The 16163-nt window shown below is 39.8% G+C and overlaps 2 protein-coding genes across 4 annotated transcripts in view; both read left to right on the top strand.

The window, feature by feature from the left end:
- The window catches only part of Elf1 (E74 like ETS transcription factor 1), a 94385-nt gene extending 86014 nt beyond the window's left edge, over positions 1–8371 (top strand). For all 3 annotated transcript variants that reach the window (XM_070026677.1, XM_070026676.1, XM_070026679.1), the window contains exons 6-9: positions 387–470; positions 1450–1642; positions 2613–3050; positions 6044–8371. In XM_070026677.1, coding sequence (XP_069882778.1) covers positions 387–470; positions 1450–1642; positions 2613–3050; positions 6044–6641 — 1313 coding nt within the window. In that variant the 3' untranslated portion in view covers positions 6642–8371. The remainder of the gene's footprint in view (positions 1–386; positions 471–1449; positions 1643–2612; positions 3051–6043) is intronic.
- A 3904-nt stretch (positions 8372–12275) lies between these two features.
- Positions 12276–16163, top strand: part of Sugt1 (SGT1 homolog, MIS12 kinetochore complex assembly cochaperone) — a 43820-nt gene continuing 39932 nt past the window's right edge. Inside the window, exons 1-2 of the mRNA XM_070026675.1 lie at positions 12276–12451; positions 12557–12614. Coding sequence (XP_069882776.1) covers positions 12414–12451; positions 12557–12614 — 96 coding nt within the window. The 5' untranslated portion in view covers positions 12276–12413. The remainder of the gene's footprint in view (positions 12452–12556; positions 12615–16163) is intronic.

The raw sequence follows: 16163 nt of genomic DNA, 5'->3' as shown, positions 1-16163 counted from the left end.
TTTATGTCAAAGACAAGACTATTTGAAATTTGAATTCATTTTAAAATATGAACTTATAGTATTATTTCTTACATAAATGTATTTGTGATCTGAATTACTTAATGTTCAATTTTTTGTAAGGGTTTGAACAAGAATCTTGTGCTTGTTAGGGAGGTACTCTATTATCTGAGCTATACACAAAGCACAGTTAATTTTTCAGCTTTTACTGGTGTTATTTTTCCTTCAGTAAATGGAATTTTGAGAAATTGGCTTGTATGACTTTTGGATTGAGTAGTGTGGGGAAGGAGGTGGTAACTTGAAATTTTGGATAAGTGACAACATAGCTAAATTGTTTTTTCTCTTTTAATTTTGATGACAAATACTTAGGCAGAGTATTTTAATTACAGGGAGAAAAACTAAACCACCACGACCAGATTCGCCGGCTACTACTCCAAATATATCTGTGAAAAAGAAAAACAAAGATGGGAAGGGTAAGTGTTACTATAATTTACCTATAATAGAGGCCAAATAATACTCTGGTTTTATAGTGTCTTCATATAAGTTGAAACCATATTTTTTTGATGTGTTGAAATAGAACTTACAGCTGCCATATAAGATAGCAATTTCTTTGAAGAGAATGATAAGTAGCTGAAGAAATCCACTTGAGATATTTTCACTTACTTGTCAAAATAATCCATTCTTCTATTCACGGATTGAGTTCTTGTAAGAGTTCAACCTTTAGAATTTTAGTTCATACATAGTTTTTGAAATTTCATTATCTTCTTAAGTATTGGTTAAATTTCATGTAAGTTGTTAATCTCTGGCTCTTATTTTTTTTTAAAAAAAGAATAAGTATTCAGAGGTTTTATACAAGTTGTTCATATTTTTTCTAAGTGATGGTTCTTAAAGAGGAAGGAAAACAAAGATCTCAGAAAGTGGTGTTGTGGGTCAAGTAGTAGAGTGATAGCTCTGAGCAAAAGAAGTTCAGGGACAGTGCCCAGGCACTGAGTTCCAGACCTACAACTGGCAAATGGTTTTGTCTTAAAGTCATCACTTATCTACTTGACAAAATTATCTTTATTCATATATCCTTTATTAGGCCTTAAAAATTGACTACAGTATTTACAGTATCTTGTGATTTGTGTTTTGCTATGCTCTTTGTTGTTGTTGGTCATGGGGCTTGAACTCAGGGCCTGGGTGTTGTCCTGCCCTCTTTTGCTCAAAGCTAGTGTTCTACCACTTTGAGCCACAGCATCACTTCTGGTTTTCTTGAGGTAAGTTGGAGATAAAAGTCTCATGGACTTCCCTGCCCAGGCTGGCTTTCAAGCTGTGATCCTTAGATCTCAGTCTCCTGAGTAGCTAGGATTACAAATGTGAGCCACCAGTGCCTACTTTTCCTGTGCTCTTTGTTATTTACTGTGCTCTTTTAAAGGAAAATTGATCACTTAAGAATAAATTGTTTTGTTTCAGGAAACACAATTTATCTTTGGGAGTTTTTATTGGCCCTTCTCCAGGATAAAGCTACCTGTCCTAAATATATCAAATGGACCCAGCGAGAAAAAGGCATTTTTAAATTGGTAGATTCTAAAGCAGTATCCAGGTTGTGGGGGAAACACAAAAACAAACCTGATATGAATTATGAAACCATGGGAAGAGCACTCAGGTATGTGCAGTTTTTGTTGTGTAAGAGTATCATTTCCTAGATGTTGAAAAACTTTAGAAATTTAGTAAAGAAGTAGTGAATTTTACTTTTTTTTTTCTTAACAGTACTTAAGATTAAACTCAGGGCTCCATGTTCTCAGTCTGTTTTGCTTTAGTTTGTTTTCAGCTTAATTTGTTTGCTTACACTTTTTCTTTTTGTTATTATTGGTCCTGGGGCTTGAACTCTGGACCTGGGCGCTCTCCCTGAGCTCTTCAGCTCAAGGCTAGCGCTCTACCACTTGAGCCACAGCGTCACTTCCAGTTTTCAGAAGTTTCACTGCTCAGGCTGGCTTTTGAACTGTGATCCTCAGATCTCAGCCTCCTGAGTAGCTAGGATTATAGGCATAAGCCACCAGCCCCTGGCCTTCCTTACACTTTTGGTCTGGACCAAAATCCTTCTACCTCCTTTTCCTCTTCTCCCCATCTCATCAGTTATTATATTAGACATGACATTTTTGAAGGAGAGTACCTTTTTTTTTTTTTTAATGCCTACCCTGGGGCTTGAACTCAGGGTCTGGGCAGAGTCCCTAAGCTTTTTTTGCTCAAGGCTAGTGTTCTACTACTTGAGCAACAGCTCTGCTTCCAGCTTTGTGATGGCTAATTGGAGGTAAGTCTCATAGATTTTCCTACTCAGGCTGGCTTTGAACCGCAATTCCCAGATGTCAGCCTCCTTAGTAGCTAGGATTATAGGTGTGAGCTACCAGTGCCCAGCCACTTTTATTCTTAAAGTAACTTGTTTTTTCTATGTCACCAGTATATACTATTTAAGAAAGGCTTTTTTTTGTGTCTAACTGTATATTCTGTATAACTTCCTACATTCACTTCTTTGAATACAAGTTTTAATGTTTTATGAGTAGGAAAAATTAATTTGTCATCTTTTGCTTAATTGATGTTTAATTGAATAACATCGATGAACTGTTTGCCTTAAATAGGTACTATTATCAGAGGGGTATTTTGGCCAAAGTGGAAGGTCAGCGCTTGGTGTATCAGTTTAAGGAAATGCCAAAAGACCTTATATATATAGATGAGGAGGACGCAAGTTCCAGCATAGAGTCTTCGGATCCATCCTTATCTTCAACAACCACTTCAAATAGGAATCAAGCAAGCCGTTCAAGAGTATCTTCAAGTCCAGGCGTAAAAGGAGGAGCCACTTCAGTTCTAAAACCAGGGCATTCTAAAGTGGCAAAACCCAAAGATCCTGTGGAAATTGCACAGCCATCAGAAGTTGTGAGGACAGTGCAGCCCTCACAGTCTCCATATCCTACCCAGTTATTCCAGACTGTTCATGTTGTACAGCCAGTACAAGCTGTCTCAGAAGGAGAAGCAACCATAACCAGCACCATGCAGGAAGAAACTATTCCGAGTATTAGGTGAGAAAACCAAAGTGACTGATTCATATCACCATGTAATGTTTTTGACCAGAGCCATTATTTAAGTAGGTCAAGATTCAGAGGTAAAAACTTCAAGCTAGAACTCTTGTTAACAGATTGCTTAAGGAGCAATATTATGATATTCATCTGATAGTATCAAGGACTCTTTAGTTTTAAACTTGGACTGTATTTTATTGCTTTATTCCACTAAATGGATCACACAAAGAATGACTCAAATGGACAAAAAAATACCAAAGGATAGTTGTAGATCATTTTTCAGCATAAAAATAAAAATTCAGCATAAATTGACATCCTATGATGTTTAGAATGCTTTGAATTCTGAGAAATGTTATTTCTTGGGAAGCTTCTATTTTGAAAACTGTTCTACTGTTCAAACAAGTGTGGCTGAAGTGGTTAGTGCACCAGCCTAAAATTCAAACAGGTGTGGAAGTCAAGAATCTAAGGTCCTTTATTTTTATTTTTGTTGGTTGTGGGGCTTGAACTTGGCCTGGGTGTTGTCCCTGAGCTCTTCAGCTCAAGGCAAGCACTCTACCATTTGAGCCACAGCACTACTTTTGGTTTTCTGGTGTTAACTGGAGATGAGTCTCATGGACTTTCCTGCCCAGGCTGGCTTGGAACTGTGATCCTCAGATCTCAGCCTCCTTAGTAGCTAGGATTATAGAGCCACAAGTGCCCGGCTCTAAGATCCTTTATTTTAGAGTTCATTGTGCCAGAAGTTGGAAAAGTAATTTTTTATTTTTTATTCAGTAGATGCTGAATAATAAATTGACCAAGAAAATACTACCTGCTTTATGGTTGGTCTTTTGTAGAAATTGAGACTGGTCTCACCTGATTTAGAGTGGGAACAAGGGAAGATGGTAGAAAAGTAAGATGGATACTTGCAGTGCTCATGATTTTCCAGAATATGGACTTAACGTAGCATATTGGAGCCTTTCCAAAGACAATACAGTTGTATATCCCGGAATATAAATGCCAAGGTTTTGTCAGTTGCTCTTGATGTAAGTTAATATTACTTAAACCCAGTCTTTTTTGTGTAGCAAATTTTTAAAAAATGTGGTGCTGGGGACTGAATGGGTAGGATCTTTGTATGTGCTCGGTAAGTGATCTACCTCTGGGTTTCAGTCCCAACCCAAGTTTAAATGTTTTAAATTGTGAAAATCTTCAAATGATAACAAATGGAAATGTAGTTAGGCAGCCAGCTTTATTTGTATAGGTAGGAAGGAATTATGTGAAGAGAATGATTGTTGGCAGCTGAGTTTATGAAACTATGCAGTATGGATTTGGAAAGAGTTGAAAGAAGAAAACCAAACAAATCTAGAAAAATGTCTTGTAGAAATGTTTAGCATACTTAATCCAAAAAGCGGTCACTAGTGGAAAATGTCATACCTGGCCTCAAGTTACAGGTCACAGGTCACAACCCATAGTTTATTAGTTATCTGCACATACTCCAGACCCCAAAAGCAAAATCCAGAAACCTGAAACATCTGTTCCTAAGCAAGACCAGAATGAATGTTCAACCTCATTATCTGACAAGAAATGTATTATAAATGGGCAGAGTCCATGGAACCCTTGTACCTAGAAATGAAGATTCTGTTTACCAAGGACAGTTGGAAAACCACTGGGAGTATACCTCTGAACTTTGTTTTTAACTTCTGAATTGCACTGAGTCATGATTCAGTTCTATCTTGTAACATTAGTAATCCTCTGGTTTACAGGGACTAATTTAGTAGTAGTAATGTTTCTTTCATAAAGAATTCAGAGAGCCGGGCGCTGGTGGCTCACACCTGTAATCCTAGCTACTCAGGAGGCTGAGATCTGAGGATTGCGATTCAAAGCCAACCCCGGGCAGGAAAGACTGTGAGACTCCAATCTCCAATAAACCACCAGAAAACCGCAAGTGGTGTTGTAGCTCAAGTGGTAGAGCGCTCGCCTTGAGCTGAAGAGCTGAGGGACAGTGCGCAGGCCCAGAGTTCAAGCCCCACGACCGACCAAAAAAAGAAAAAAAGAAAAAAAAAAGAATTCAGAGAAAACAGTTGAGATCTGGATGTTATATTTTCAAATATTTAATATTTACAATTGCCATAACTACAAATTTCATTTGAACTATTCAAATTAGACTGACTCATATAATTTATATACCTTTTTATTTAATAATGATCACACTACATAATCTGGATTTTCCATTAAAACATTTCATTATATTGTAGCTTTATAACTAAAACTTGTGAAAATTTTTGGGTCTAGAAAACTGATAAAACGTCTGCTTATTTTTTTGCCAAAACTTGTCCTTAATTTTTTGCTCTTTTCCAGCATAAAACTTAATTACAGTAATCCTTTGTTTTGTTTAAATGTAGGGACTGTAAGATATTAAAATTGTCATAATTCTATTATATGTAAATTTTAAGACAACACAAGTTGAAAACAATTATATTAAATTTAGTCATTGTAATAGATAAACATCCTGGAAGAGTAAATATGCTGCCATGTGCCAATGGCTCATGCCTGTAATTCTAGCTACCAGGAGGCTGGGCCCTGAGGATCCTAGTTCAAAGCTAGTCTAGGCACCAAGAGACTCTTAATCTCCAATTAACCAACAAAAAGCCAGAAATGGAGCTGTGGCTCAAGTGGGGTACAGCACTGATCTTTAATAAAAGAGCTCAGTGTTAGAGCCCAGACCCTGAGTTCAAGCCCAAGGACTGATGCAAATACATGTGTGCACACATACAACCCAAAAAACAGATACACTTTTAAATGCCTTATCTTCTTTCAAATAACTCATACATATAACTTTTTGCTGAGCATTTTGATATTCTTCTTTCTACTCATGTTAATAGGTCATTATATACAAAACTATATGTCACTCAAATGGTATAACACCTGAAAAGCTTTTTGTTGAGCCTCTTATGTTTGAAGTTTCAAATGATGTAGAATATGTTAATTATAATACCACTTTTATTTGGTAATCTCAATAGGACTATTCAGGCTTCAACCCAAGTTCCAGTGGTCGTGTCTCCTGGTAATCAGCAATTACATACAGTAACACTCCAGACAGTGCCACTCACAACGGTTATAGCCAGCACAGATCCATCAGCAGGTGCTGGAGCTCAGAAATTTATTTTACAAGCCATTCCATCATCACAACCAATGACAGTACTGAAAGAAAATGTCATGCTACAGTCACAGAAGCCAAGTTCTCCTCCTTCAATTGTCCTTAGCCCTGCTCATGTACAGCAGGTTCTTACAAGCAATGTTCAATCCATTTGCAATGGAACCGTCAGTGTGGCTTCATCTCCATCCTTCAGTGCTACTTCTCCTGTGGTGACCTTTTCTCGAAGTTCACAAGTGGTTGCTCACCCACCTGGCACTGTAATAACTTCTGTCATCAAAGCTCAAGAAATAAAAACTCATATGAAAGAAGTGAAAAAGGAGGTTGAAGATGATTTGGAAGAACACACAGAGAAAACTGAGCAGCCACCACAGCCCTATGTGATGGTGGTATCCAGTTCAAATGGATTTACCTCTCAGGTAGCTATGAAGCAAAACGAACTCTTGGAACCCAACTCCTTTTAATATACCAAAAAAAATTGGATAATTTTTTAAAAATTGAACTCATTTTCAGTTGTCTGCAAACTATCTGATTAAACCTAAGATAAATCCAGAGAGATTCCTAATTTTATAACTGCTAAATTTCTAGTTAATTTTGAACTTTGTTAGATGAGGGAGGAAAACCTAAGTGTTTCTTTATTCTCCAAATGTTTCTGAATTCAGTTTTGAAGGAACAGGCATTTTATACTACGAAGACATTCTTCTTGAGATTTTTTTTCAGTTATATCATAAGCATTTTTAGATTTTCTTTTCTAATTTTACATTGTATTGGCTTTTCTGGTTCTTTTGTAAATACAATACTTAAATATAAATCAACAGGAAATTTATGTAGGAACTATTTTCATTCCACTTATATACATTTTAGTCTTGGCTGTTTCAAGTGCAAGAAACTTACTTTATACTTTGTCAAAATTATGTCATTTAGATTGACTTTAGTTGGCCACACTGTATGATTATATAAAATAACATTAAAAATTGGAATGTATCCTTGATACATATATCTGAAACTATTTCTGAAAAATGTGTGGGGAACCTTTTTTTTTCTGCCAAGGGCCATTTTGATATTTATATCATCATCATCCTTGGACCGTACAAAATTATCAATATAAGCAGGGAGGGATTACAGGCAGTCCTGGGTTATGTCTCCTGTCTTGGAACAAATGATTTTGAGGCCTTACATGACCTGTAGGCTAGACATTTCCCATCCCTGTAAAAGCAATGGCCTTAGTGGCTTTCCTGCTAATTAGCTATGTAATCTTTTTTTTTTTTTTGGATCCAGTGTTGGGGCCTGAACTCTGGGCCCGGGCACTGTCCCTCAGCTCTTCAGCTCAAGGCTAGCGCTCTACCACTTGAGTCGCAGCGCCACTTCCGGCTTTTTTTTTTTTTTTTTTTTTTTTTTTGCTTATGTGGTGCTGAGGAATCAAACCCAGGGCCTCATGCATGCAAGGCAAGTGCTCTACCACTGAGCTACCTTCCCAGCCCCTAGCTATGTAATCTAAGGCAAGACATTTGATCTTTTGGGGCTTTAGTTCTTTCATAAAAAGAATTACATTGGACTACACAAAATTGATCTCCAGTTTGTTTCCTAGTTCTCACTTTTATGATTCTAACACCTATATTTTAATATTATGTCAAAACATCAGATTATTTCCTAATGTAAATACAGGTAAAATATTGTAGAAAAATAAGCAACCCTCTTAAAATTCATTCTTAACTTTGTTTCTTAGTATTTTAGTCTACTGCGTACTGTGATCTATTAGTAAATTTACATTGACGAGTTCTAAATGATATACTGCTATACTGAGGAAGTCAAGGCTCCTTAGAGCCAAGAAAGGAATGTGAGTTTTGGGTTAATCTGGCTGAGTAGCCAGTTGTTATAGAAGCATAATTGCTTTATATTTTGGATCATTTTTTACTGAGGGTGAATGGAGAGGGAAGTTGCGTACAAAAAATATATATTCAAGTTTCTGAAAGTTTTTAGATTACTTTTTCAACTGTAAATAATGTACATTTAATGTCACAAGAAAAATTGTTCTCTGAAAATTTTCTAGAATAGTCAAGAGAAATTTTTGTAGATGAAAAATCATTATGTTTAGAGGTCTAATGTTATATGTTTTCATGTTATAAAGTGAATTTGTATTTAAACAGAACTTTAAATTTTGGAATCCTCTAAATGTTTTTGTATCTTTATTATTAAATAAATCATGTAAAATTTCTCAATATTTCTGTTTGCAGGTAAATGTTTCTTAAGTATGCACAGAATGTTGCTAAGATTTACAGTGCTACTAAATGTTCCTATGACAAAACTCCATTTGGTCAGAATAATTCTCCTTTCATTTGACCATGCTATCTTCAAGTTTCTGGACATAGCACAAAGACTGCTGAGGACTTAATCCATTTTCTGCTGCTGTATCAAAAGTCTACAGACTGAGTAACTTATTTCTCAGAGTTGGGTGGCTCTGAAGTCTAATATCAAGATGCTGCCATTTTTCAATAGCTTTCTTGCTCTCTCATTCCATGTCAGGGCAGGAGAGCAATAGGTGACTGCTTTATGACAAATTTCCCGAAATAATGGGCCATAATCCATCAGGTCATATTTCTTCTCTGTCCTCATAATCTAATCACCTCTTAAAGTTTTCATTGTTAAAGTAGCAATTAAATTTCAGTGTATGTTTTAGATGGGACATTCAAACCATAGCAATCAAGCTCCAGAAATTAGAAATCAAAATATTCTCAGTAGTAATTTGAAATTCATTTTTTCCTTTTCTTTCAAGATAGGATTCTTTATGTAGTCTGGGCTGGCCTTGAACTCCTGAATGTTCTCTGCCTCAGCCTCCAAAGTGCTGGGACTAACGGTATGTATCACCACATCCAGCTTAAACATTCTTCAAATAACAAGTCTTCTAATTAGAAACCTTGGTAAGCTAATTACTAAACTTGTAAAACATGGCATGAATGAAATTAAAACCTATAAATACCCCTATACTTAGTGAAAGTGATAGTTTCACTTACATATTAGTACATTAGTAAACACAAAAAAATATTTAAGGATGTATTTTAATGCAGTTCGACAAAACTTTTTAACTTCGTTAGTACTGTAGTTTTCTGTTACATAAATAGCAGTGAATATATAATAACTCACTTGTGCTACTGTCACAAAAAACGAGGTAATTTTGGGGCCGGGGTTGGTGTGGTACTAGTGTTTGAACTTGGGGCCTCACACTTGGTATAGGTAGGTGTTTTACCACTTGCACCATGCTCCCAGCTCTTTTTTGCTTTTTTTCTCAAAGGATCTTTCTTTTTCTGAGACACACTGGGACTGTGATCCACCTACATACATATGCCTCCTGAGTAGCTGGGGTCATGCCTGCCTTGCTGATTGCGATAGGGCCTCAATAACTTCTTTGCTCAGGCTGGCCATACACAAAGGTATCTTTCTGTCTACCCCTAGAGTAACTGAGCTTACTATCTAGACTGTAATTTATAACAGCCAAATTTATTTGCTCACAGGTTTGGAGGTTTAGAAGTAAAAAATTAAGGGCTGGTAAGGTGGCTCAATGGTAGAGTGCTTGCCTTGAATGCATGAGTTCCTAGGTTTGATTCCTCAGCACCACATATGCAGAAAAAGCCAGAAGTTGCAATGTGGTTCAAGTGGTAGAGCGCTAGCCTTGCACTGAAGAGTTGAGGCACAGTGCTCAGGACCAGAGTTCAGGCCCCACGACCAACCAAAAGAAAAAAAAAAGTAAAAAATTAAGATCTGGCAGGTTTAGCAGTCCTGTTTCCTAGATGGTGTCTTGAGCACCGCACATGACAACAAAGGTTTCAAAGAATTTAGTAGGGGAAATGAAAATATTTTCAAGAAATAGCATTGGGACAATTAGATATCCAGATGGGAGATAAACCACCTTTATCTCCAATCACACCTTTCACAAAAGTTAATTCATCTAGAAGGAAATATTTTCACAGCTTTGGAATAAAGTCTTACTTATGACATAAAAAAAACACTGGCTCTGGGGCTGGGAAGGTGGTTCAGTGGTAGAGCACTTGCCTTGCATGCCAGAGGCCCTAGGTTTGATTCCTCAGCACCACATAAGCAAAAAAAAAAAAAAAAAAAAAGCCGTAAGTGGCGCTGTGACTCAAGTGGTAGAGCGCTAGCCTTGAGCTGAAGAGCTGAGGGACAGCGCCCAGGCCCAGAGTTCAGGCCCCACGACTGGACTCCCCCTCCCCCCCCAAAAAAAAAGCACTGGCTATAAGATAAAGTACTTTGAAACAACACTGTATTAAAAGGCTTCAGAGAATAAAGAGGAAACTGGGAAAGGGACAGCTGCAATAAATATACCTGACAAATGACTCATCTAGGCCAAATGAAGAGTTCTACTGTTAGCTGGTAAGATAACACTCTTAAAAAATGATTAAGCAGGGCTAGGAATGTGGCTTCGTGGTAGAGTGCCTGCCTAGCATGCACAAAGCCCTGGGTTCAATTCCTCTGCACCATATAAACACAAAGCTGGAAGTGGCACTGTGGCTCAAGTGGTAGAGTGCTAGCCTTGAGCAAAAAGAAGCCCAAGGACAGTGCTCAGGCCTTGAGTTCAAGCCCCAGGACTGGCAAAAAACAACTATGCAAAGGATTTGAGTAGATTTTTACAGCACTAATGTTTTTACATTTGTGTCCTGTGTCTCTAACTAAGCTGAAGTTCAGCTGAATACATCCATAGCAAAACTTAACCTTTCCTTACAAATCTGTTTTTGCATTCATTTAATGGCGTAATGCCTTTCACCAACTGTGCAAACTAGAAACGAGTTATCTGTAAGCCCACATAGGTTTATCCCCAAAATTTCTGTCATTCCCTTTCCCCCTCCCCGCCCCATCTTTCCCTGCAGTGGTTTCATATTCATTGGTTTCACCTCTATTACAAATTATCTACCATGGCTATTTCTCCTTCATTCATTTACAGACACCACCACCTAAAAAGTGAAAATTTGACTGTCACTGCCTTTTGAAATTAACAAAACCCTATGAGTTAATGCCATTGAGTAACATTTAACCACACCGAACCTTAAAATGACCTGGCATGCATTCTGGTCCCTTCTTTAACTTGATAGGCTCCTAAGCACTTTAGATCGCACCGTTTTCTTCTTGTTTTTTTTCTGAACGAATTTTTTTCCTTTCCTTTCTCGATTGTTTTCTTTGGAGATGAGGTCAGTGCTACATTCTCCAGGCATCCATCCAGCTAAATGCTCCTCACCTCCCGGCACCCCGGGAAGCTTCTGGAGGACTTCGTTAACCTCTTTGGAACCCCAAGTTTAATTGGGGAATAGGAGACATTAAGTCCATTTGTGTTTTCCTCTTCGAAACCGGGCTCTCCCCCTCTCCCCATTCCAACCTCCCTCTAGACGTGGTCACAAGTTTTCCCACCCATCTGCTTGGGTGGATGGGGGGGGGGGCTATCACAGCAAGTTGTAACGCAAACCCGCCCCTGCGGGCCCAACACGCACACACAAAACCCTGCCAGGCTAGACCATCTTCCCCTCAAACGCCTCCAGGTCGAAACGTCGACTGGGAAGAACGCTAGGGCACTGGAGTGCCGGGGAAGCCAAGCGGCACACGACGAACCAACTGGACGATCCGTCCCTGAAAGGCCAACCGACTTCCGGCGACTTCCGGGCCGGAGGAGAGTGGGAGGCGGTGGGGGAGGAGAGATTTTTGCACAACCATCGCGGGAATTTGCGCGACATCCGGGACTCCGCTCCCGGAAAGGCTCACATAGACGCAGAGTGTCGCGAGAAAAACCAAGCTGACTGTAGTCAGTCTCGGTGGGAACGAGTGTAAAAGGAGCTTCACGAAAGCATGCGTTGTTTAACGGACGTGCGTACGTCCCCAATCGGCACACGCCCTTGGTGACAGCAGGATACCGCCCTTTAGAGGTTTAGTCTGAGTGACGGCGCGTCGCGGACGCCATCGACACCCGTCACCATGGCCTCGAGGGGTGGGGCCTGTGAGAGCCGGTCACGGAGTCCTAGGCGGGACGGGACGCCCGAGGCAGTCCGCCGCCTTCCCAGCAGGCTCTGCGGCCGCCTGTTGCCGTCCCTTCCCCCAGCTGCACGCTGCGTGGCTACTCGTTGGCTATTTAGGACGGAAGCTGGGTTGGTGTTTCTCCAGAAGTTTCCCCCTTGGGCGGCGGCGGAGCTGGTTATCGTGTTAGTGGCCGCTTCGGCGTCAGCCACAGTGACTTAGTGATGGCGGCGGCTGCAGCGGGACCTGCAACAGCCCAGCGGTGCGTGTTTGGTTTCTTTTTCCCCCTCAAAACTTTTTGATGTTCTCCGATCCCTCTTCCCCTGGGCGGTGAGCCCGCGGCTGAAGTCGTTGTTTCTCCTGGCAGGTTTTTCCCGAGCTTCTCAGATGCTCTGATCGACGGGGACCCCCAGGCGGCCTTGGAGGTGAGCGGGCCGGGTTCTGCGCCTTCTCCACTCCTCAGGGGGGTCGGGACTGCGAGGGGCCCCCGCCGACCCCGCCTCTGCCCAGCGAGGTGGTCCTAGCCCCAGGACTGGAGTCCTCGGGCCCCTCTCTCTATCCCACAGCGACGAGGTCGTCTTGGCCCCCCTGTTCTTCACGCCCCCAGGTTCCTGTATCCCGCCGCGTGTGTGAGAAAAACCCATCCGGTCTCGCGTGTTGGGTGTGTGTGTTGGGGGGGGGGTTTGTAGTGGGTGGAGTATAGTTACCATCCATGGTGGACCTGGAAAGTGACATTCGTGACAAAGAAATGTGAAATTCGGGCTTGGTAGATTAACTCACGTTTTCATTTGACTTGTGCTTATATACCAGGCACTGGCAAGGGTCTGAACTCCGTTTACCAGGTCAAAAAACCTATTCTTACGTTCTTGAAACTTTCGAGAATACTTGTCACTGTACATCATTCACTCTTTTGTTTAGACAATTTTTAGTTGCTGTATGCAAGGCGTTGATTGCTATAGGTTAAAGTTATTTGTATGCTTAGCTAAATTTAGAGATCACTGTGGTTTTTTTTTTTGTTGTTGTTGTTGTTTTGTTTTTGGGTCCGGTCGTGGGGCCTGAACTCTGGGCCTGGGCACTGTCCCTCAGCTTTTCAGCTCAAGGCTAGCGCTCTACCACTTGAGCCACAGCGCCACTTCCAGCTTTTTTCTTTTTGCTTATGTGGTGCTGAGGAATCGAACCCAGGGCCTCAGGCATGCAAGGCAAGCGCTCTACCACTGAACCACTTTCCTAGATCACTGTGTTTTTGTGCACTGAAAGGCAAGTCTGTAAAACTAAAGGAATGCAAAAGATCTAAGAGTTTAAAAATAAGCATAAAATGATGAGAGCCTGAACTACTGTGGGTCACACAAGTTATGGTGCTTCTTGCTTTCCACAACAGCAGCGTGTTGATATTTATATTCTAACATAAGTAACCCTGTTAAACTTCTTATCTAGCCTAAGTAAATTTGACATCTTGAGGTCAGTGAGCCTTTTTTCCTTAGTTTCTTTCCGTAGTTTCCTTAGTGACTTTTAAAAAGAAATTTGTCTTAGGGTACCAGAGGCTGAGATGGTGATGATTGAAAGCCAGAAAGCGAGCTAGTGTGAAGCTTTTGGAAAGGAGGATTCCTGGCAGGGAGAACACCTACTACAGAACTACTGAGTTTGACCTGTGTACAAGAAGCAGCAAAAATCCGTTTTTGCTTAGAGTGGAATGAAAGAAGATATACTTTGGCTGTAATCATTGTGAGAGCTTATATACTGTGGGGTTTTTTTTGTCATTTTTTTTTTCATTTTTTAATTCGTGTGTAGTATTCAGCTGTGGCATTAACAGTATAGCTTTAATAATGGACATTTGAGTTATTTCTAGTTACTGGCTAGTATGCTTAAAAACCTCAATATGCTTGTAAGTTATGTTCTTGTATTTTGGCGAGCACATGCATTGGCTCTAGATTGTTTACACTAGAAGGAAAATCAGCCTAGGATAGGCTGATGATTTGAGTACCTTGATTCTTAATTTGTGGCACTTGGAGCAGCAGTAGCTGTGTTACCAGAGAACTCATTAGAAAGGCAATTTTTTTTTAAACTGAAAATCCTTGCAACTCATCAATCCAGAACTTACTTCCTTTTTACAATCTACAGAAGAAAATTGAGACTAAACTCCAAGTGATCTGTTACACAAGTATACAGCTGGAGGCAGAATGGGAGACTTCAGAACACAAAGTTTCCATTTTAGCCAAATGCTGGAGAATAGTGGCTCTCCAGAGTGTGCTATGGGGACACAGGTTTCCTAACTTTAATGTTGTAGAACAGTGGCTCTCAAAAGTATCTCTATACCAGCTGCTATCATTGTTAGAAGGCACTTCTGAGGATCCACCACACACCTCGAACCAGAACCTGTTATGGAGAAGATGATCTGTCACCTTGAGATCATCTTGATGACTTCATAAAGATTAGCAAGTAGATGTAAATTATTAAATAATAATAAGTAGAAAGCAATGCCGAGCTCTTGTGATAAATCTGTGTGTTTCCTCTAGATTTTCCCAAGGTTTATATATGGTCTTACATATTTTACATAAGCTCATCAATGAGGGATAAGGGAAAAAAGTTTTGTGTAGCATAAGACTGTTTCACAGTTTTTATTCAATTAAATAGCATATATTAATGGTGAATGCTGTCCTGGGAATCAGGACTCTATAAAGATGAAAAAAATGTGGAGAGGGAGTTTGCAATCTAATGGAGGGGGAGATAAGTCTACAAGGCATTAAAATACAACTATTGTATTGGGTTTGTGTATTAAGTACACTGAACATTCATAGCAAAAATAGAGGGCAGCTAGGGGAGTAAAGAAAAAAATTTATAGGAAGATGAACATGCTGGATAGGAAGGAAGAACTATATTCCTTATTATGTGTGTTGAAGTGTTAAACAATTCCAATACTATGTTGAATAAAAATAAAAGTACACTAAGTTAAATCAAAATCTTCAAAGGAGTTTGCAGTTCAGTAGAAGAGACAAAAACGTAGATTTTTGAGAATCTTTTTGAACCTCAGTATGTATGGTACTTAAGAACCTAGTCTGAAGTCAGAGACACTTAGGCTCAAATCTTGGATTAGGCCGGGCGCTGGTGGCTCACGCCTGTAATCCTAGCTACTCAGGAGGCTGAGATCTGAGGATCGCGGTTCAAAGCCAGCCCGGCAGGAGAGACCGTGAGACTCCTATCTCCAATAAACCACCAGAAAACCGGAAGTGGCGCTGTAGCTCAAGTGGTAGAGTGCTCGCCTTGAGCTGAAGAGCTGAGGGACAGCGCCCAGGCCCAGAGTTCAAGCCCCATGACCGACAAAAAAAAAAAAAAAAAAAATCTTGGATTAATAATTGTGTAACCTTAACTAAATGACCACTCTTGAACAGGTTTCTCATTTGTAAAATGGAAATAAATAAGACCTACTTGAAAGAGTTACGAAGGTAAATGAGATACTGTTATGTGCTTAGTATAGTACCTGGCACATGGTCAGGATTTGAAAACTGTTGAATTTGGGGGATGATACAGGTTATTTAGTAGTGTTAGAACTTAAAGCGTAAGGAGGTGAGTTGGCTACACAGCAGGGGCCAGCCTTCCATCACACTAAAGGTCCTCATTTCTTATAATGACCTACTATGGCAGTTAGCAAAGTAGCATTTTGTAGTTTTCTTTGCTGTCTAGATTAGAGCCATGTTGGCTTTTTTGTTGTTGTTGTTGCTTGAATGTGTTAAGCTCAGTCCTGTTGTTTTTGTCTAGAATATGTTCTTGACCTATCTTGCTTGGAAATGCTTATTCCTTTAGATTTCAACTGGTACCTCCTTAAAGAATTGGGCTTTCCTGTGTAAATCTAAATGAGGCCAACAATAGTATAGCAGGACAATGGTAGCTTGCTTTGTCTGTTACTGCGTTTGGTAGATGATACCGTGCACATGTATTAAGTGATTTTTGTTGTAATTCCCATATTGACTGAGGTGGGA

The sequence above is a fragment of the Dipodomys merriami genome, unplaced genomic scaffold (genome assembly GCF_024711535.1).
Source record: "Dipodomys merriami isolate MVZ:Mamm:240054 unplaced genomic scaffold, mDipMer1.0.p SCAF_188, whole genome shotgun sequence".
NCBI classification, from domain to species: Eukaryota; Metazoa; Chordata; class Mammalia; order Rodentia; family Heteromyidae; genus Dipodomys; species Dipodomys merriami.
Note: the sequence above shows the minus strand (reverse complement) of the source record. Positions and strands in the feature narration are given on the sequence as shown.